Source organism: Centruroides vittatus, unplaced genomic scaffold (genome assembly GCF_030686945.1).
Source record: "Centruroides vittatus isolate TY-2023 unplaced genomic scaffold, ASM3068694v2 contig_1787, whole genome shotgun sequence".
Lineage (NCBI taxonomy): Eukaryota > Metazoa > Arthropoda > Arachnida > Scorpiones > Buthidae > Centruroides > Centruroides vittatus.
In genome coordinates this window covers 507,202-531,130 of record NW_027121094.1, presented here as the reverse complement: position 1 = coordinate 531,130, position 23,929 = coordinate 507,202, and the positions used below count along the sequence as shown (strand labels likewise).

General features: G+C 27.4%; 1 protein-coding gene across 3 annotated transcripts in view; it reads left to right on the top strand.

Annotated features, from left to right (window-relative positions):
• The window catches only part of LOC136969439 (serine/threonine-protein kinase DCLK1-like), a 65,129-nt gene that overhangs the window by 10,071 nt on the left and 31,129 nt on the right, over positions 1-23,929 (top strand). For all 3 annotated transcript variants that reach the window (XR_010879824.1, XM_067263596.1, XM_067263595.1), the window contains exons 3-9: positions 821-917; positions 4,387-4,485; positions 9,893-9,954; positions 14,635-14,768; positions 16,548-16,605; positions 19,428-19,547; positions 21,285-21,431. Coding sequence is in view for 2 of the 3 variants with exons in the window: in XM_067263596.1 (XP_067119697.1) it covers positions 821-917; positions 4,387-4,485; positions 9,893-9,954; positions 14,635-14,768; positions 16,548-16,605; positions 19,428-19,547; positions 21,285-21,431 (717 nt within the window). In the remaining variant the exon portion in view is untranslated. The remainder of the gene's footprint in view (positions 1-820; positions 918-4,386; positions 4,486-9,892; positions 9,955-14,634; positions 14,769-16,547; positions 16,606-19,427; positions 19,548-21,284; positions 21,432-23,929) is intronic.

Genomic DNA, 23,929 nt, shown 5'->3' with positions numbered 1-23,929 from the left:
TGTCTGGAAGTGTGTATTCTTATTACCTAACAATAATGTAAAATTTAAGCTAATTAATATCTATTGAAATATTCAGATTTTGAATATAAATTAGTTAATTAATGACTAGTATTATACACTATTAATTATAAATTGTAATTTTATATAATAAAATAAGCCATAATATTACATTAATATATATTTCATATAATCAATAAATCAGTTAGTTAATAAAATTAAAGATTCATTTGGTTTTGACAGAATATAATGTATTAAAATATGAATTAACGACTTGTTTATTTTCTTTTGATTATATGGAGAAATCATTTATTATTTGTTTATATGTATTTATTGATCTGTAAAACAAAATCAGAAGAATATAAATTATCTATAAAATTCCTATTGAAGACAGTTATGAATATGAACATACATGAATTAACTTTAGGTACATATGATCTTACAGTTCATAAATTATATCAATTCATAAAATACTTCCTTCCATTTCATATGAAAATTATATGAGACTACATGAATTTTATCTTATAAGTAATTGGGAATTATTAGAAATTTAAATATTAAAATCATAAATCTAAATATTTAATAAATAAGTAAAAAGTATAAAACACATTTAATTTATTAAAAACTGTATCATTAATGGAAGTGAGTTTGTAATCTACATGAAAATTTCTTGATATATTTATTTATTTTTTGTTTATTGTAGCAATGATTTAAGTGGCAAAACTGGTAAATTTTTAAAACTATTTATAGCTTTGTTTAGAAAATATTTTACAAATTTTTACATTATTTATTTATCTAATAATAATAAATTTTTAAACTGAAGGTTACGTGTTTAGCTGAATTTTTTGGAGATGAGGAAATATTTATTGCATATGGTACAGAAAAATTTTCTCATGAAGATTTTGAACTTGATGCAGAAGGTAATTATAAATTTTTTTGGAATTTTATTGGATAAAGAAATATAAATATTGTTATAGATAAGATACTGTTTCAATAAATTGATGTAACATTATAAAATTTTGAATGAAGTTAAATAAAGTTGAAGATATACTAATTATAATATTAATTAAAATAATTCATCTAGTGTTTTTTGCCTCCTGTTCTTTTGCTGTATTTTCTTTAACAACAGAATACAGTTTGAAGTAAAAAATGCATGCAATTTAAACTATTGTACTGTAAATGAATAACAATTAAACCATTAACACTTACTATTTTTAATGCACACAACTAATAATGATTGCATATTATTGGCCAAATGTTAAGGCAAATATCGACAGCTTAAGATTGCATGTACAGTTCAACCTATTTATCTCAAATCTCACAGGAACGAGAAAAAATTTGAGATATAGAGGTGCAAATGCAGTAAACAGTAATAGGTCTGATTCAAGGTACAGTACAGTATTTTATTAATACAATACTATGTACAGTACATACCTGTATTAGATAAAAGTAAAACATTTTAGACATCCATTAGCCGAAGTAGTTGATCAATAATTTCTGATGCCTGACTTCTTTTGACTGGACAATTTTTTGAAGATAAGCAATAGCTGTGAATGCATCATGACTAATATTTTCCTGGCATTCAAGGAAAGTTCTCAACATTTCAAAGGCATTTTCTGCTTCTTTTGTGGTAATAATTTTAAGTGAATCTATCTAAATGAAATGTCTAAATTAAGTCTGTTCTTGACGATTATCCATTCTTCTGAAGTTACTCCATTGGTTTTTGTCTTTCACCACGTTAATGGTGTTTTGTTGTTGTTCCTCTTGTTGTTTCTTTGTTTAAATACTGCTTTTAGAAAACTGTTCTTGATTGCCTTTTCTGTAACATTCCTCTAAGCATAGTCTGTCATCCTCATAGCATCCAAAACATTGATAGTGTGAAGAGATTGCCATCATGATGACATATAGAAGTTTTCAAACCAGTTCTTTTCTGTATTTCACTTTAAAATTTCAAATGATCTCTTGATTGAGGGGTTACAGCTTAGATGTGGTATTTGAAGGCAAAAATATTAGTGTTTTTTAGAGTAGGGAGGTTGGAATGAGCATTGCGGTTATCAATTAAAAGAAGAATTTTTCTTAAATTTACAAAATTGAAAAAATTCTGAAAAATGAAAATACAAAAATGCATCTTCTCACTTGTGCCATCACCAGAGGATCTTTTAATGTTTTTATATATTGAGACAGATGAGTAGCCTTAAATAGTAGCTGTTATTTTCCTCATGTTCGTATGAAAGGACAAGTGAGAAGAGACATTTTTGTATAATTTTTTTTAAGAATTTTCTTAAATTTTGTAAATTTAAAAAAATTTTCCATCCTGGCAATTTTTTTATCAAAGAATTTTTTTTTTTCAAACCCACAGATTTGTCAATTTATTTCAACCATTCACTGAAGATTTCACTTGTCATCCAAGCTTTGTATCTTATAGGAAATAATTTCACTTTTGAGAAACATCTGGGCTTTGCAAAAAAACCAAACCAACTAGTGGTGGAAGTTTTTCACTTGCAGTTTGATTAACTACTAAGAGTACAGTCACATGTACTTTATTCTGTTTCCCATCTCAGCACTCTTATGTCTTGAATATAGCTGTTCTATCGGTAAACAGTGGAAATAAAGGCCTGTTTATCTGTGTTGAAGACATCCACTACCTTAGAGCCTTGAACAAAGAGAAGAGAGCTCCTTGATCCACTCTTCACAGACACTTTGAAGCACAAATGCGCTTTTGTTGCTCTTTCCTGAAAACTATGTTGTGTTGACTTTTAAAGCTTTCAAGCCACCTATTGCTGGCTTTAAATTTGCTATGGCCAAGTCTTTTGGCAAAATTCTTAACTTTCCTTTTTAACATCATTTCACTAAGAGGAACTCCTTAGTCACAACAATGCACAAATTATTTTCTTATACATTCATCTATTTCTGGAAAAGAACATTTTCAATTTTTTTTTTAACTTTATTGTTGTTGTTTTCGGAATTTCTCTGTATCGAATCTCTGTTTTTTATTATCATTGAAAAAGTACTCAATAGAATACCAAACTTGGTCACAGCTTCATTCTTTCTTGTTTGAGGATTTCTGTCCAAAAATTTTTTTAAATTTTAATTTTTTCTTTAATTTTAAGGACATTTAACTTTCTTTACACAGAAGTCATTTGTTTCTCTTAATGTCACAATCACAAACTTAAATAATATCAAAAAACCATTGGTCAAGGAAAGTTCATTAAAATCCGTTACAACACATCACCTGGAATAATAACCAATAAGGTGCAAGTCAAACTTGTAGCCAATCAGAGAAAAGCAGTTTTAATTACAACTATGTACTGTACTGCAAGAGATGTTTCTCAACTACAATTTTTGCTATCAAAATGTAGTCACTGAGCTTTGAATTTGTGATTGACCCTTCAGTCCATAATTCAAGATATGGAGGTTTGGAGAGAAAATTATTTGAGATAAATATGGAAAATATATTGAATTTAGGCCAAAAATGCATAAGAAAAAATAAATTTCAAGGTAAATAGATTCTAGATAGACAGGTTTAACTGTATTTAATGACGATTATTATGACAACTACTCGTAATTACAATAAAAAGTTATATAAGTATATTTTAACTAATATTTTGGGACTTTCTAATTTTGATATGGCAGATAACACAATGTCAATGGTTAAAATAAGCAGATTCTATTGTATTTTTAAAGTGGAATAGTACCTTCATTTTTTTTTTTTTTTTTTGAGATCAATCTTATGTAATATGTCCAAAATAATTAATTATTATTCCAAAAATATTGCTTTCTGATGTTAAACTGGAAAAAATAATTTATTCATAGTTATATACAAAATTCTGTGACTTATTGAATGTGTAATTCATAAAGCATCTTCTATTTTAATATTTTAAACTAAACAAATTTTTCGTAAAGCTGAATATCTCAGACCATTATTAAAATTTTAAGATATTTATAAAATAAAACTTAATTTAAAGAAGTAATGTAAACATTTTATAAAATAACAACTCAGGACCCAATTTAATTAATTAATGCCAAACAATCTGTCAAGTTATTTAGTTATTTTTGGGCTACAGTAATGATTAGTTGCTAATTTTCATTTAATTAGAGATGTTGCCATCTAGTATAAATTTTAATAATTGCAAGAAGTTAATTTTTAATTTAGAAGTAGCTTGATAATTCAGCAGACTGGTTTGGCATTAGCACTTTATAAATTCCGTTTAAATCTGTAGACTCTTTATATTATTTTTTTTTCATAAACACAAACTGTTGTTATTGTCTTATGTAATAAAGGTTTAGATATGTAATAATGATGCTCTTTATAGATTCTAATTAATTATATGTTTTAATTTGATTAATTTATGATTTTAAAAGTAATTTTAATATGTTTTTATTTTTTAGAATGGAAATACTTAACAGGTAGCAATAAAAATATCACAAAAAAAAGTAAAACTAGTACAGGAAATGTTCAATCGCCTACACCTTCCAAACGTTCACCAGGTAGAAGTTTTTAAAATTTATTTTATCTTAAATTGTTAGAAAAGTCTAAATTTGCTATTATTTTAAGTTAAAAGTATATATTTCATTAATATAAAATATTATTTATTTAAATTTAATATTTAACTTTCATTGTTAATCTATTTTCTTTTGCAAATCTTCAAATTGCAATACTGAATGAGTCATTTAAAATTTTAAATATTTATTTTATTATTATTATTAAATATCTAAAAATATTTAAAATTTATATTATTTTAAGTTTTTTGCTTAAAAATGAAAAAATAATTCTAATATCATAGTTTAACAAACATTACGTAAATAAAACATTTTTTATATATTAGTTATCTAAGAACATTCATCACAAATGATTCTCCCAAGAATGAAGTATTAGATAATTTATAAGAAAATAACTGCCATTCAACTAAACAAGAAGAGAACATATCTAGCTATTGTGTTATTTCTAACCAAAGAACAGTTAATATTGATATGAATCAATGATCAGATCAATGAAGTCTTTCTAATAAGTTTTTATATATACAGTCGAGTCTGCGTAAGTCAACACCCCAAGGAGAAGTGGAAATGTGTCGAGTTATCTAATGTGAAAACTAAAGTGAAGTTGGGAAAACAATTACAAAACTACAATTAGGAAAATACAGTAGTGCGTTATACAGTAGTATAGGCTTACAATACATTGTGTCCTCCATTTACAATTACTCTAGATGAAAAACTGAAAAATTTGTTTATTGTTGTTTGTTTTGAGCACTTAACTGTCTCAACTTTCTTTTTCAATGATAATGAACGCCTTTAAAACATCATCTTCGCAATTGTCAATAGTTGGCAAGTAATGTCTAAGGATTCTTAATGCCTCTAGCATGAGAAAATGCAAAATTAGATTCTGGTGTGACGTTGATGTAGATTGTATATTTTCTTTTTGTTTGTCAGTTATTATTTTATACATAAAAATACATAAAATGTTAAAGCATTTTTATTAATATGTATATATATATTAATAATAATATTATATTATTACATATATTAATTATATATTAATAAATAAATCGACTTCCCCTCCTGAAAAAAATGAGTTCTCACCGCACGTGCGGAGTGAATTCATTTTTTCAGGAGGGGGTGACGACTTATCAGAGTGTGGGACAGCAAAAGTATGTCGACTTATCCAGTAGTGACGAGTTAAACGGTGTCAGGTAAACCGGAGATTTTAACATTAATGCCTATGTAAGTCGGCCAGGACCACAGAAACTGACTACTTAACCAATGGTATCGAGTTATCTGGGTGCGACTTATGTGGAGTCGACTGTATATATATTTTTTATAATGAAAATTTTAAAAATTTTCTATTAAACGGGAAAACTTTTTGTATACGAAGCTTATGATTAATTACCATGAGAAAATAGTTATGAACAGGGTTCCTACGCACCTGGAAAATCAGGGATTTTAATTAATTTCAGAAAAAGTCATGGAAAGTCAGGGAATTTGTCGAAAACTGTCAAAAAGTCAGGGAATTTGTCTCCTTAACTGCCTCGTTGATTTCATTTGCTGAATATGGCTGACCAAGTGTAGCCATCTGCAGGCAGCAAGAAGTAATGCTGCAATCTTTAATAAGAAAATATACCAGAATCTGTTTTGAATCTGAAATGGCTTTTTTCACCATTCTGAAGCCATATAATTTTACAGTTGTGGATTAATAACAGTATAAACTACTATTATGTAATAGTGTTTAATTTTTAATTTTAATAATTCAGCAATTATAAAAAGATGAATTTGTTAATTAGAATAAAAAATAACTAATTAAAAATTAGTTTACAAACTTTTAAAACTTGAAATCATAATTTATTAGATTGTTCACTTCAAAATAGCTAAATAGATCAGTAAAAATCTGTAATTTAATTGTTTTTTACGTTTAAAACATTACTATACAACATAAAAAATTATAAATAGCTACCGGACATTTACAGTAAAATGCTGGCGCCGACTAGTAGTTTTTTACATTTGTTACGATTTTCCTTGAAAGAACTGTACTGCAAGCGTATTTTTCCCCCTCTCTGTTAATTTCCACAACTTCAATACATAGTTTAATAATTAGTTTAACAGAAATGATGTTGGGTAACATATATCCACTGATTTTGGCGAATTTAGGGATCATACCTGTAATAGATATACTGTAGTTATCGTTTTGAAAATCAACTAGGTAATTCGGTAGTTTAACCAATGTTAACTTGCTTATAATTAATTATAAATTTAAAAAGCTGATAAATTTTTAAAAAAATAATTAAATTACTAAAAAATTAAAATAAATTTGATTATCTTTTGTGCGAAACAACACCAAAACAATTTTTATAGTTATGTTGCAAAAGAAAGAGATTTGTAGTTACGATTCTATGCGCTGAACTTCTATATTTTATTAACATATAATTGTAATTTCGTTTGATGTTTATTTCTGTATTTATTTTATTTTATTTAAATTCTATACGTTTTAAGAATCCTAATTTTTGTAATACTATGACGTCATAGGAATACAAGTCTGAGGTTCTAGAATTATCCCACAACTCACTAAAATAGAAAAATGTAAAATAATTAAATTATTAGATGAAAAAAAGGAATGAACAAAAAATTTTTATAGAAACTTGAGAAATAGTCAAGATGGTGCAGCTCTCAAAATCGATCATTTGGATTGGAGTCAGATTTTCCATTGTTTGAAAAGACAATGAATACTTCTGCGAACTCTGATTCTTCGATTGACGTAAGTAAATCAGAGAATTCATTAGATCCCCATCATAAAGCATGGGTGACGGTCCGAAACCAATCCAGGGAACGATCGAGGGACAGGAAGGTGATAAAAGCTGGTGTCTCAAAGACACGGGGGGGTCAAGTCATCTCTTAAGTAGCCATCACCACCAATCACCTCCAGTCATTTGCCTTTTCTCCCCACTTTATCTCTGATATTTCATTGCCGCTGCTGCCTTTTCCTTCCACAAATTAACAGTTGCCTTTCAAAAGGATGACTTTTCTAACTCGGGAAAAACACGAGTGATTTACGTTACTGCTAGACATCGAACAGAAATCAAATGAACTTTCCTTTCCGGATCGTTCACTGAACATTGCTCCGGATTCCACTACCACTACTACGAACTTAAGACGAGAAACGAAGACAACTTTAGCTATATTGTAAGCATATTTTTACAATAAACAGGTTAAACGGTAAAGAGGTGTCTTCGTCCGTCTGTACCACGTTTCCCACATACTTATTAGTCCCTCGACTTTTCTGACGTTGGGAGGATTAACTTTATCCCCTTTATTTTCCGAAAGGGAAAGAGTTGTCATATGTCACACAAGCGAAACGCAAAGTTTCAAATGTTCTAATTGATGTTTAAAATTATGTTAAACCTGAGGAAGGCTATTTAAGATTGCTGAAAACATTAGTTTGTTTATTAAAATTTGCTATAAAAGTGAGAAAGATGGTTTGTGATATGATTTGCAATAATTATAAGATTTGTAATTAAGAGTTAAAATAGATAAATTTTGTCTGCATTCTTAAGAAAATTTTATGCAAAGACGAAATTTAATGCAAAATTAAATAAATAATAAATAAAAATTATTAAAAATAATCATTAAAACTCTGGCCTTTACACCAAAACCAAAATCAAAATGGCAGCAATGCAACGGAACATTTTTTTCTTTTAATGAGTTGCCAATTCAGCTAATTTTTTGCTAGATTTAGTGGATTTGTTAGAGAAGCTATAGTATAAACTTTCACCTATTTCTCTTTATATACAATCTATTTTTATGCAATTTTGAAATTATGTGGTTGACAAAAGAAAACTAATTTTTTTTTTACATGATCGATTTTTTTATGAGGGAAAAAATGCTTTATTTAAAAATTTTTAAATTTAACTTTTTGTTAAAATTACGTTGCTGTTTAAAAAAAGTTACTGTTTTTGTTGAAAGATTTTAAAATTATGTGTTTCTAAGTCAAGAGTTCATTTTAAGCACAGTACAGTACTATTTGTTTATCAAAGAATACTGTTTGTTGATTTTATGCTATCTTATATTTACTAGATTTACATACAAATAATATTGATAAATGATGATAAAATAAAAAGCTCATGTTTTGTTTGTAAATTGCTTATTTTTTCATTACATTGAAGTTGTGGATTCTATCATACGTTTTTCTACAGGATGTATGCATACTGTATTTTTTTAATATGGCCATCTTTGAAAAATACAACTATGCAAAAAGAGGGATAGATATACTTGATGTTCACAGTAAATAAAATGCTGTTTTATTATGTCGATATTCCACACCGTAAGAAATGTGAGGGAATTTAGACAAAGTTGGTCAGGGAAAATCAGGGAATTCAAAACAAAAACTTGAGTAGGAACCCTGTATGGATTTTATTTTTGTAACATCTCTATATTTACCCCAAAATAAATCCTTGAATATTATGATGTATTGCATTGAGAATATCAACATTATGGAAATTTGATAATTAAAGTACTAATATTTGTACAAGCAGCTACAAATCTGTTTTGTCTGTAATGTTTGGATTATAAATTATCACAGACTTCAGTAACATTTTAAATTTTAATACAAAGCCATTGCATTTAAATCTTGATGATACTCCTGTATCCAATTTGAAATAAGATCTTATGTTACTATATATCAAAATTAGTTGCACTACCATTTATTGTTTTGATGATTATATCAAATATAAACATGCAATTAGTTTGTAACATTTGATTGATTTTTAGCCTATGATTCTCTAATGTTGAAAATCATTTGAAATGAAAGTGTGTTTATGGTGTTTGCTATAGTTTGGTGCAGTACATTATTGCAATATGTATCAATGGTAAAGGTGTTCATAAAAGAAAGAATGGTTTGCATTTTATCATCATTTTCAATAAGCTATTGTGGTAATTATCATATTGATAAATTAAAACAGTTTGGCTTATTTTTTAAATGCTATGAGTCCAGGTTTGGATGCTCAAGGAGAACAGCCAAACCTCATTTTAAATTTATCTTTGGAAAAGATTCAATCAGAAAAATGTTACTCTTTCTACACATATGGATATGCACATCTTATTTGACTGTTTTAATGTATTTTTATCAGTGACGTGCCGTGACATTTGATGACAGGGAAGCTGTGTTTCTGTAAGAAGCCGACTTCCAGGGGCAAAATTAACACTATAAGTTACAATTACATTAATTTTCTACAAAATTATTTTATACAACATAAAAGTTAAACAATGAAAAAACATAATATACCATTGTATTTGAAGATGTACCAAAATTAATTGAAAATATATCCACATTTTTTGGTCAATAAATTTAATTTATATAAAATGCATTCATTACAATAATAAATGTTCTAAATTTTGATTTGTATTTTTTCAGGAAGTAGTACTCATAGTTCTCAAGCAGCCTCACCAAAGCCTTCCAGACGTTTATATCCAAGTGTAAGTATTTACATCAATTAGTTTGAAAATTGTTAGTTAATCATGTAAATTAATATAATTTAGTATGCAAATCTCGGTACACAAGTAGAATACAAGTTCTCAGTTACTACTATAGCTATCTTCCTTTACATTAGTATTGTTAAGTGAACTTTCCATACAACATCTAGTGGTGACCTTCAGAATTGAGAGGCTTAGTGGAAAAGTGGGATATATCCCAACTTAACTTAATTTTCAGGAACTTCAAATTAAAGTTACTTTGAAATAACTACACTTGGAATGCATGTATTTACCTAATTGTCAATTTATTATTAAGCAAATAATTTAACAAATAGTCCCTTAAATCATCATTGCTCATAATGAACATTCATTCACTGTTTAAACTTCATTATTTGGTTCATTTGAGTCAAACAGTGTGAAGATTTCTGCAAAAATTGTGATAGATAGGAGGAGCAAAAGGCAAAAGCTTCATTAAGCTTTTGTATTTTGACAACTTAATAGTTTGTCTATTCAGGTACTTCTCTGAAAGGATGAAATCAGGATCAGGATCTGTATGTTTGTCAACCTCTGTGATACTGAAGTTGCACAACTTTTTTACTGATGCATTCAAACATACCTCTCCCCTCTTCCTGACTATCTTACATTTATTTATCACACATTCTTTTGTTTTTTTAATCAAAGGCTTTACACTTATATTTTTATCTTACACTACACCATCTGCATTCTGTGAGTGTCACCATATTGGTTTTGATTGGGGAAGTGTTGCAAAAGGAGAATTTGACGAAGGCAAACTCACTCATAACATTAAATTAACATATTCTAACTCACTAATACTTTCAGGATCATTCCACAGATGGCAGTGGGATGAGTGGAATGCACTTTTGTTCACCAAAAATCACATTTTCATCTGAATCAGGATATGCTGCTTTTCCACTGAGCCCTTCAATTGTATTATACTGTGGCTTGTAATACAAAAATTATCCTTAATTAATGAATCAAATTAAAATGAAGACATTTTAACTAAAAGTGCAATAACTGAAGTCTATCTGAATTTAATTTAAATTTTCATTTTCTAACATCATTTTTTGAATGTATTCAGATCAGTAGTTATTTAACAAAATTGCATTAGATTCTTTATTATTTATTATTTGCTATAAATTAGAATTTTTCTTGTTAAAACTAATGTCATTAAAAATACATATTTAGCATTTAATTATCTGACAAACTGCAAAAATGTAAAATATTTTATGAAAAATTTAATATTCTGTTATTTTTACATAAAATTTATAACTATTTCATAGTCATATAATTTTGTAAAAAATAATAATTATAAGTTTTTAAATTTGTAAAAGGTACTTTTAAATATTGTCTAATAAAAAAAATTAAATATTCACTTTTCATTCAGAATATTACTAATTATATTAAATAAAGAATGGGGGAAAAAACTGTTTTTCCTCAACATTACAATCAGATTATATTATACTTTCAACTGATTTTATAATTAAATCTTTTTAAAAGCACTAGAGATAATATTTACTTAAGGTGCAACATTAAAAAAATTTTCAAATTTATAGATAATTTCTCAAAGTGGTTTTTATGGCATTTTACCTAATTTTTATTTCAACAAATTGCTGAATTTGAACTTTAAAAGTTTGGATGTATTATTCAATTTACAATTAATTATACAGTTCAACAAAACTATTAATTCTTATTTTCTAATCTCAGTTGATTTTTTTATGTACTTAAAATAGTTTAAAATACTTATAATAGATATAAAATAGTTTAACAAATTAATGAATTATTTTCTTTAGTCCATTTTTATAGAAACAATAATTTGATTGCTTGTAATGTAATTTAAAACAGGAATAAATATAAGATTATTACTTTTCTTCCTATTTCAATTACTAAAATAAAATTTACTTTTTTTTATATAATTAGATAAAATACAGGTACTCCTCACTTTACGACCTATCTGCTTAACGACCGCTCGCACTTACGACCAATCGAGTTTTGACCTGCAATTCGGGGAATCCCCTTTCTCAGCTTGAGTGTCGGTCAGTGGCAAATGGTGACATGTGCGCTAAGCGTACTATAATAGGCTTACGTGTACTATAATAGTCTTATAGTACTGTAATAGGCTAATAGCATACTATAATAGTCTTTTTATGAATAAATTTGAAGTTTGTTGCATAATTTGTATAATTTTACAATGATCCTATATTCCCGGCGCAAGCTCCTCGCTTATCGACCAATTCGCTTAATGACGTAGTCGTCGGAACGGAACTTGGTCGTAAAGTGAGGAGTACCTGTATGCATATAAATAGTAAAACTTTTCAATATTCAATCTGAGGTTATAAAAAAAATTCACAAGTTTTCCAAATTGCTCTATTGTAGTAATTCTAATTTAAAGTTTTTCTCAAACAAAATATAAAAATTGCAGTAATACATCAAGAAATATATCTCATAAAATAAAATTTATTTGCTTAAAATTTAATTTTAAGAATATTTATATTAGTTAATATTATTAGTAGATCAAAAATGATACTTTAATTTTATTTCTATTCTCTTAAATATTCCTTATTATTATTATTTTTTAATATATGTATTGTAAATATTAATTCTAATATAGATTCAGTTCCATTTCTAGTTAATATAATGTAGTATTTTAATAAAATATAAATTAGCTTTATAATATACTGTATAATAATTTATTATAATATAGTGGCAGCCATGGAAATTGCATCACCTATAATATATACCAAACAGCATTCGACAGGTGTGCAAAGTAGCATAGTTAAGTTATGATTACAATTTGCAATGAAAACATATATAGTACTGAGATGAAACAAAGAGTAAACTTAACTTAAAAAATGCTATTTATTAAATGCAATGCTATGTTGAACTTCTGTTATTTCACATTACCAAACCATTAATGAGAACTAATATAAGAACTTAGTGTTCACAATTACAAAGTAAAACAAGTTTTTATAGTGCAAGAAGAATGCCTGAAAAACGTAACACAAAAAGTTATTTCTTATTAAACAGGATCCTAATATTTCATGGAGCCATCTTGATAATAGCTTTGCAGTACTCTGACATAGAGTAGATAAATTCAGCTACTCTGCAAGTATATGTCAAACTTACAATACTAAACTCTTCTAATATATTCCTACAGTTTCTCTTTATTTTTCATGCCTTTTGTCTGCAATTTTCATGCCCTTAATATGCCAGCAATTCTCAGTAGCATTAAGATTAGGACTGTTAGCTGCCCAACTTAGGCATTTGATCTGAGTCTCTTGTAGGAATTTTTTTTACTTAAATAACAATTTGTGTACCAGTTTAAGTGACAATAATGCTGACAAACTACAGAGACAAGACATGTAATACCTTACTCACTACTTTAGCACAATGATACAATGGAAAAGTTATCCTGGAAAATGCAGGATTTTATGTCACAAAATTGTTTCTGATTTTTTGAATTAGCATGGTAGATAAGATGTTTTTGTAGCACTGCAGTCACAGATCTATTTATAAATATAGTCAGCCAATGCATTTACTGGATATGCATTCCCACACCATTTTTTGACACTTGAAACTACTGTCTGCATCAAGCAATCCCTGTTACACACCTTGCCTTTTCTACACTTAACATAAGATTTGCTTTCAAATCTGTGCAGTTAAGTTTGGTTTCATATGAAAACATAACAGAATTCCACATGTCAATACTGCAGTCCATATGCTGTTTAGCTCACATTTTATTTGTCAGTAATTGTTTCTTATATGGATGATAATGATAAGCTTTTAAATTTATGTTGCACAGATAGCACAACACAATTCATTCAAAAATTAAAAATTTGAAGAAACTAAGCCGTTTTCTTTCTGCCCTGTCCAGTCATTCGAAAACAATAACAGTTTTTCTTCACAAAGACAACCTTTTGTTATAAGCTATGCCTCTGCAAATTTATATAAAACAGTTAAAAAACGTTTACTGATGATAAACCAATTAAAAAATATATACACAGTTTTAAATAATTTGGTGGAAAGAAGATGACTTAGTCTCTTCAAATTTTTAATTTTTTAAAATATACTGTCAGTCATTTTATTTAAAATTTAAAATTCATTCACTCTTAAAACTGTTTGTTCTTCCACTTTACTTTCAGTTCAGAAGAATTAGCAGTATATTCTTGCTGGATTAGCTACTCAGAATCTTATGCAGGCACAGCATTTTCACAAATGTCTCTTTTGTTACAAATGCTCAATTGATAACAATGCACTCTCCCCACTATATCTACAGAATAAAACGTCATCATTTAAAGCATAAACTAGTCTTTTGCTTTGTGTTAACTGTCAAAATTTTACATTTTGTTTATAAAAGCATACTATCATTGCATGGGTTTTTATACCAATGGATTATACAATCACTGAAAACATTGCTGCAATAGACTTTGCTAGGTAATGGAAATCATTCATGTTTAAGAAGTCATGGATGATGCAGTCTTTATGGTTTCTTGCAACTCTGCAGCAAAATGATACTTTAATTTAAAAAAAAAAAAAAAAGCACATTTTTATAGGATTTTATGGATAATACAGTTTTCATGGTTGCTGCTGTATATCTAGGAGAAATTAATATTGTTTAGATGATTAATATAAAACTTTAAATAGATTTGTTTTATTTTTATTTAGTCTGCAAAAATTAAACAACAAAATGGCCATACGGTAACAATCCATTCTTTGCCAAAAGAAATAACAGATCATTATGAAATTGGCAAAGTTATTGGTGACGGAAATTTTGCAGTAGTTCGAGAATGCATTGACAAGTATGTCTTTATTTTAAATTATTTTTATTAATTTAAATGTTTTTTAGTGATAAGATTATTTCTTATTGAAGAAACATACAGACATTTTTGAATTTTAAAAAAAATTTATATCAGTCGATCTGTAAAAATTCTAGATGAGAAAATTTAGTCTTATATAGAATTGGAGATACATTACTCATTTTGTGATTATTTTTTTTATATTTGCAATATTTTTATTTAATTTTCATTTTTAATATATAAATGTTTGTATTTTGTTATTTTGTGACATAAATATAAAAAAGTATTGTAGTTGTTTATTTTCAGTATTTAGTGCTAAATTACTATATATAATATTGACAATGTTTTTCCTGATGTCATGAATTAAAGTAAGTTTCATCAAGAGATGTTAAAAACAATCTGCAAAATAGAGTGACAATAGCTCCTTAATGGACAAAACACATTTTTTCTGGTGTCTGATTTACTGCTCTACACTGGTGTTTACTTCATAATGTCCATTTAAGGAGGTTTTGAGAAACAATCCCATACTTTTCCTTGAAGTAGAGAATTCCGGAGTCAAAAGTCTTGAAGTCTTTGAAGGTGTTCTTGTTTATTTACTGTCCTTTCTCTCAAGTCATTGTCGTTCACTATGAAAAAATTTACCTTTGCTGATTTGAACTTGTCCAACACAAACTCATTTATGACTGTCTGGCTCTCCTGTGCATTACCCTTCTCTTTGATTTCCTTTTCTTTCCTAAAAAAATGTAAATAATTATTGAAGGTATTCATTGTATTTATTACAGTATTGAGAGGCATTGCAGTATGTTAGCAACTAACTTGTACAATTCTCTTTCATTGTTTTGTATCCAGCAAAATTGAGACTTCACAGATTAAAACATTTTTTTTCTTTTCTGGATTTTTCCAGTGTTCAATGGCTTTCTTCCACTCAGAAAGAGCTCTTTCTTGTCTTTACCTTTTCTTTCTGGACTTGGATGATATGATTGTGAAGATCCTCTTTTACTCCTTTGCTACTGTTTCTTCAACAACACAGTTGGTTTTGGACTGTTTCCGAAACTCTTCACAAGTAAGGATGCCACATTTCCGGGGTTCACATTTTCTTCCCTGAAATATAACAAGTACTATTTAACATTATGGGAGCATCATCTGTGTTTCTTGCTTCTCTGTTTGACACTGCAAAATTTGATTTTACATTTATGTTTATTTAGTCATGTTCTACATGAGTGCAAAATTTTATGAAAATCAGCCATTGGCAGAACTGGAGGTTTCCTTGTTAGGTTTAAGAATTCCTACATGTATAACTAGAAATGACATACGCCTCTCCAATCCCAATTATAGAGGTAATGTCTCAAAATCATTCTATTTTGGAGAAGCTTGTAATATTTAACCTGTCACATGTCTATTTTACTGCAATTTTCAGCATTTTAAACACTGCGTCCAGCTTTACCTATCCTGTTTTTTATTATTAATTTTTAGTTTTATTATGTACAGCATTTTTAGTTTATTTTAGATATTTTCTATTGCTTTAGTTCTGTTTTATACTCAATTTTATATGTATATTTAGTTCATGTTTACTTTTTTTGTTAGTTTTTTATTGTTATTATGTTACTGGTTTTTTTTTATCACAGGGTTTATCTTATGTATGGGGGTTTGTAATCTCTAGTCCGATTGGACTTTACACTGTACTCAGAAATAAGTAAAATAAATAAATTTAATTTTTAAAAAGTAAATTTTGATCTTAAAAGAGAAATTTTCAATTTAACAGTTACTTTCTATTATTTTTAGAGGTACGAAGTTAGAATATGCTTTAAAAATTATAGATAAAGCAAAATGTAAAGGAAAGGTAATTTAATTTATATTTAATATTTTACTAATTTATGATTTTTTCTTAATTTAAAATTATAAAATTATATTATGTGATAGAAAATTCTTGTGTATCTCAATCTTGATTTAAAATTAAAGAAAATCTTTACTCAATAAATATATAATAAGCATATTATCTTAAAATGAATAAAACTTTGCATCATCATTAAATTACATTCTTATGCTAAACAACTACAGATTAAATCAGGCTGCTTCTCCACTTTTATTATTAATTAATTTCTAAATAATTTGTCACTAGAGGCAGGCATTAGGTGTCATCTCTTATTAAATTTAATAATTATAATTAAATTAATAAGAGATGACACCTAACGCCTGCCTCTAGTGACAAATTATTTAGAAATTAATAAAAGAATAAATGCAGAGAAGTAGCCTGATTTAATCCAGAAATCATTTGGCATATTAATGTGGGTACACCGGGAGGTGGACGAGTCGTACCTCCTTTTGTTGGCTAACAGGTCGGTGAGACCTGCCCACGGTCAAGATGGCGGTTCTGGTTTGTTACGCGTTACGCGTTATGCGAGGGGAGGAAGAGGATGGGTTTGACAATAGAGCGTCGGCGATACTCGAATAAATGACATCAATGGAAAATACAACAACAATTTATTAAGACTAAAAGCTACAGCTACAAACATGGGCGAGATACCGTTGCCTAAGTTTAGGGTACCCGGAGGGAGAGTTCACACGAATTGGGGAGGTCATACCTCTTGGTCCGAGTAGTTCTTGTAACAAGTTTGAGGTATCCTCGGCTCAGGTTCCTTCCGTACGACGTCGGTTTCCCTCGGGACGAACACACTGTTTTACGGATTTGTTAGCGACGGGCGGGCACTCAGTAATTGGCCTGGATTCGATCGAACGGACACTATGTAACCGACCCACTTTCCCTCTCTCGTCGCCCTTTTATCTACTCGGTCACGTTCCTCTCCTCCACCAACCAGCACTATTCGGGTTTTTGTTCCTCATGATTCATTTTTTTCTTTGTGGGAAACAAGCAATAAAAATTTTATTGCTAGCGTTTGGTTCTGGCAGGTTTGAATTTTCACATTAATATATTGGGTTTTGAGTTTGTATATGTATAAATTAACATAAAACAGCTCAATTAAGGCAACCAACCTTATGTTCATTAATTAAAGAAACATTGTCAGCCGTCTTCAGCTTCACATAATATATAAAGAACAGAGTTTTACAGAACTTTAATTTATTATAATTTCAAATTTTAGAATTAAATTTATGTACAACTTTGTTCTTTATAAATTATGTGAAGCTGAAGGTGGCTGTAATGAAGCTGACAATGTTTCTTTAATAAACATAAGGTTGGTTGCCTTAATTGAGCTGTTCTGTATGGATATAATTTAAGCGTAACACTATTTTATTATTTAATTTTGAAGAACTGCCCTAACTGTCAGACTTTTAATAAAATTTTACTTAAAATATGTTATTTTTGTTTTGTTTATAGAATAGTGATTTTTATTTATATCATTAGTTATTTGATTAAAGTTCATTTATAACCATAAATATTGTATACAGAAAACTTGGAAATACTTTTTCGTTAGCTTGTTACAGTACATTAATGTACAAATTGATGAATATTCCAGTTTAAGTCAAAATATAAGTTAAAAATTAATTTGAAATTGCTAAATGTGGTTAAAATTAACATACAGTCTAACTTGTTTATAATGTCATCTATGGAACTGGCAATTTTTTGACGTTATAACCAAGTGTCGTTATCTGTGAAGTCTATTATTATCATAATAAATTTATTATTATATATATAAAAATGCAAACTACATGTTTAAATCAACTTTATTTACATTATTATGTTGAAGTTTACATTGATGTAATTAAAAATTTCAAAAATTTCCTTTTATAAGAAATTTCTATTTGTCATAAGTTTCAATAATGGCGGAACTTCCGGTTTTGAGAATAATATCGAATCACAAGGCAACAAAAGGTTAAACTAATGTATGCCAATTAAAAATAATTCAATTATTTTTTTATAAACTATTTAATGTAATGTTATATTAAAAATAATAGAATATTTAACAATTTAGCATAAAGTAATTTAAAAATGAGTGCATAATAACCGATCGTCATGTCATTAAAAGTGTAGCAAACCTCACCCCACCAAAGTCAGGTGGGGAGAGTACCATCCACAGTTGTTCTAGAAAGTGGACTCTGACCCTAGGTCTAAACACACAGTATTTTCTTTGTGAAATAAAATTTGTAAATTTGGGATTGCTTCAAATATGACGTTAAAACAGGGTTTTATGTCATTACAAGTAGGATTTTTAACATTATCTAGTATAGTAAAGTTGTGGGACTGATAAAAATTTGACGTTACATAAGGGTTGTCGTTACATCCGATGACATTATAACCAAGTTAGACTGTATTTACTTATGCAAAAGTTATGAAGTTATAAATTCTATAGATTTCTAAGAATCATTAAAGTCATTTATTGATAATGAATTTGTCATTTAGATAGTATAAATTAATCTTTTATATATTTGTTTCAAAATTTTGAATTTACTTAATTTCTTACAAAATAAAAATGACAGACAATGCCATAAGAGCAAAATCAATTAAATAATTTTTAATTAACCAATGTAATATTTGTATTCAGACATATTTAGTTAATACCTAATAGAAAATAAATAATAAGAGATATGAATAAATTTTTGTGATATTTTAGATGATTTTTTTACATTAATATAATTTGTAAATTATCTTATTTTGGAATATTTTTACTAAAATATCAGATTAATTAATATGATTTTTTTATGTAGGAACATATGATAACAAGTGAAGTAGCTATTCTGAGAAGAGTTAAACATCCAAACATTGTTCAACTTCTAGGTGAATTTGATTTTGGTAATGAATTATATCTAGTAATGGAATTAGTAAAGGTAAGGTAATACAATAAGTATTTAAAATATTCCAAAACATGAGACTTTATGCTAAATATTTTGAACTGTTAATGTTTTAATTAAATCATGTTTTAATAGTGAAAAATTTGATTTTTTTTTTTAAATTTAATATAATTAACTAATAACTTTTGACCCCAAGCAGCTAGGGAGTTGCAGTTTGTTTGTTTGAAAGAAAATGGATGCCTCTACGTTTAGAAATGATGGAAATAAATCAGGGTTTTTTATTTTTATTAAATAACGTTTTTTCTCACATATTTAACATTCAAAAATTATTTTAAATTTGTATTATACATTAAATTTAACCATCGTAAATACTGATGTATTTGTCATAAAAAAAACATATCGATTCTAGCATGATTTTTAGGTGAGATATCACAATTTATTAATTATTAAAATAATTAATACAATTAAAAAATTGGTTTTTAATTGGTCTCTGAGCAGTTAAGGAGTTAATTAACCCAGAGTGGACAGTTGCTTAACAATATTCATTTTCCATGTCGGGGGCATCCGAGTTATAAACACCTGGCTTTGGGTATATATGCATACCCACTTCTGTGGAGAAAACAAAATGCTTGTCACATGTTCACAGCATTGAACAAGCTCAGATGTCATCTGGGTTAACAAGATTTGTGTTTATAAGTTAGGCAGAAGCTGATGTTTGAAAAATCTGCCAGTCTCTTTTGGCCACCAGTAGTGAACACAGCACTGGTCCAAGTATGACTACTGCTTCACAAACACATTCACCACCTCACTCATGCACAATGGACAACATACATAATCTTAGTCAACCTGCTTCATCTGTTGACCATCAAGGTCAGAAAATCATTCCAACAAATGAAATGGACTCAAGAAATGAATGAATTCATTGTCCATATCTATCATACTATTATAAAACTAAAAATAGACATGACAGAAAGCAGACAGACACAATATGATAAAAAATACTCAAATATTACTTGTTACAGAGCAAAGAGTTGTCGATCAGAAAAGAACAATTATATACAACTTTATTTCACAAACAATGCTTGAAAATTTCAAACAAGTTGCACAACAGATACATTAACTCACAGAAACACTAGATCACACAGATCAGACACTCAATGACAGTTCCTCAATGGCAATAAAAACATATACAGCAAAACATGCACCAACACTAACATAACAATTACAACTAGTGACACTACAGATTAATTGACATACTTACAAATGTGTTTCAAGAAACACTCACTAAATTAATAAAAATTATTCATTATATTTATATTTTTGTTTAAAATTAATAGAGAATAACTTAATATTGATAGAACAATACTTTTTCTTTTGATAGATAAAAACCAAATGTGTAAATAATTATATTTGTAGGTTATTTTTAGTAAATTAGCTTTATTTCTACTTAAATTTTTTGAGTTAGAAGTAAAACTAATTTTTAAATCAAATTTTATTTTATTTCTTCATCATTATCAAAAAAAGATTGTTGTTAGACATTTTTATTTTAATTGATGATGTGATTATAAGAGAGTATTTGAATAAATATGAAAGTAATTATAATAATTTTAAAATTTACATATAGATATTTAATAATTTTAAATGGAGAAAAAATAATCTTTATACCTTATATAATTTATTTGTATACTTTATATTTAATTTATCATTTATATAATTTTTTTTTAAACTTATATAATTTGTATTAGTTATGCTTTATTATGTATATTCTTAAAGGGAGGAGATCTTTTTGATGCAATAGCAACAGCAACAAAATATACAGAAAGAGATGCAAGTGGCATGGTATATAATTTGGGAAGTGCATTAAGATATCTACATTCACTTAACATTGTTCATCGTGATATTAAGCCAGAAAATTTACTGGTTTGTAAATCAGTCAGTTTTTTTTACTTTTAGAATATAATTTAGATTTTATAATGCTATTTTATTTTCATTATAAATAAAACTTTTAAGAATTATTGTTTATCATAATTAAAATTAACAGTAATTAATATTTTAATACATACATAAAATATTGTTGATATATTTATTGAACTTTTTAGATTTATAAATAAAATTTTTGATTTCATCAATAAAATTAGATTAATTATAAAATATTTTTGTATTAGTATTTCATATTAAATTTTAGTTTCAACAGTTGATATTCTTTTCACAATATAGAATATATTTAAGTATTTAAATACAAAATTATTTTAATAAAACACTATTATATATAATAAGAAATAAATAAAGATACATGAAATTTATTAAACTGATTAATAAATAATAATCCAATTTGCATATTTCTCACAACAGGCACATTGCCTGGTAAAGTGGGTTTAATATGGCTGGATAAGCAAACTATTGACATAACTCATTTCATTTGAAACAGGCTATGTCCATTGGCTTGCTTATCCAGCTGTATTAAAGTAAGTTAGCTTTATTGTGCAAAGTGTCCAATATCTTATTCTATTTCAGTTGCTAAAACAGCAATAAAACTTTTAACACTATTTTTCATTGCCAATGATGATGCAAAATATATTTCAGGCCTATTAAGAGTTAGACAAAATAATTTTCAAAGTGAAAAGGAATATTTTAAATTTGGTTAAAACAAACCATTAAGAATAAATTTTCTTATAAACTCATTTCTAAATGCCTTTTAGAGAAATTCCTTTAGCCACTTCCAGTCAGTGTAAGTGACTTACTTGGTTATATCTTATAAATTAATTTGTTTGGAAGCAAAGATCAAATAGAGGTTCAGGTAGTGTAATTGGAATGCATCTGCACTATAAACAGAAGTTTCAGATTTGTTTAACACTCCAAATCAAGTTTTTTTCCAGAATATTCAAAGTTAATTTTTTTAATTATTAAATTTAATATGAGATAACAGCATAATTCCTACGTTTAGTTCAAATTATGTAATACAGTAGAGTCGTTAATTCGAACCCCGGTTATTTGAACGCTTTCCAGTCTGACTGTGTTGGGCTGAATTGAACGTTTTTGATACTAGATTTACTTCTAAAGTATAATTTTTATGTTTTTATATTCTTCAATATTTTGTTTGTACAAAATAAAGAAATAATTTTTAACGATCCAATAGCCTCGATTATTATTATAAAAATTTTCGTTAGGCTTAAAATTGACGAAAATTCAACACAAAGCGACACGCAACGAAGAAAAATTCAACCCAAAGCAACACGCAATGGAGAAAAATTTGAACATCGGACAGGTTAATATATTTTTTCGTACATAATCGGTTATCCGAATAAATCACTTATCCGAACAACCCCAGTCCCCAATTGATTCGGATGAATGACTCTCTACTGTATCTGTATAATTAGATGAGTTTAGCCTGATAGCTACACTCAAATCCTAGAGCTAGATTAAGTCAGAAATCATAACTATCAAAAAATGCTAAACAATTTAAGAAATCTTGTAGATTTTATTCAGATTATTAAAAAAATAACAAAATTATATATTTTTTAAATAACATATAAATTATATTTTATACATTTTGAAAAAGTATGGAATACTAAATATTAATAACAGATTATAAATTGGAAATTTATGAGGCTCATAAAAAATCCAAGCGCATCAACCATAGGAATGCAGACAATCTGTATAACTGCATTATACAGACTGTCTGCATGGCAGTTCATTTACAAAATTTAATTATTTTGTTGTTTTATTAACAGACATTTATTCACTTACTTTCATTTTTATTAATTTTGTGTATATTAGTTGTTGTTTACTCATTTATTCATACATTTTATTATTATAAGATAACGATTGTAGATTCAAATTCTTCTTCTATTAAATTTGTATTTATGTTCTTTTATTTTTTCGTTCCTTTATATTCTGTAACTGAGGAAGATCAGTGAAACTAAAGTGGAGTGAAATGGATTGAAAATGTTTTTATTTTTTATTAAATTTGTTGCTGGAGTTATAAAGGTGTTTTTGTGAACTATTTCCTTCAGTTCTTCTCAAAGTTCATAGTTACAGATTATAAAAATAAATAGAAATATTTTTTAAAACTATGAAATTCTAAATTAAAAAATAAATAAAAATGATCATATTAAATTAACATTGAATTTTCTAAAAAATTTTGGGCTAGTGAATTTATGTCAATAACTTTAGTCATGGGTCTGAGTTAAAATGTTTTTTTAAACAAAACATTTGTTTTAATTTCAAACATGTTATACTTTTCTATGTTTATTTTTTACTTTCCCAGTTGTGTTATATGTAACAGAGAGAAAGTATGGCAATCGGTCAAAAAATGACCTCCCAAGATATTTACATTTTTGGATACGGAACCTTTATTGGTGTTTTTTTCTGTATGTATGGATGAGTGTGTTTTGAGGGGCACAATTTTATTCATCCTC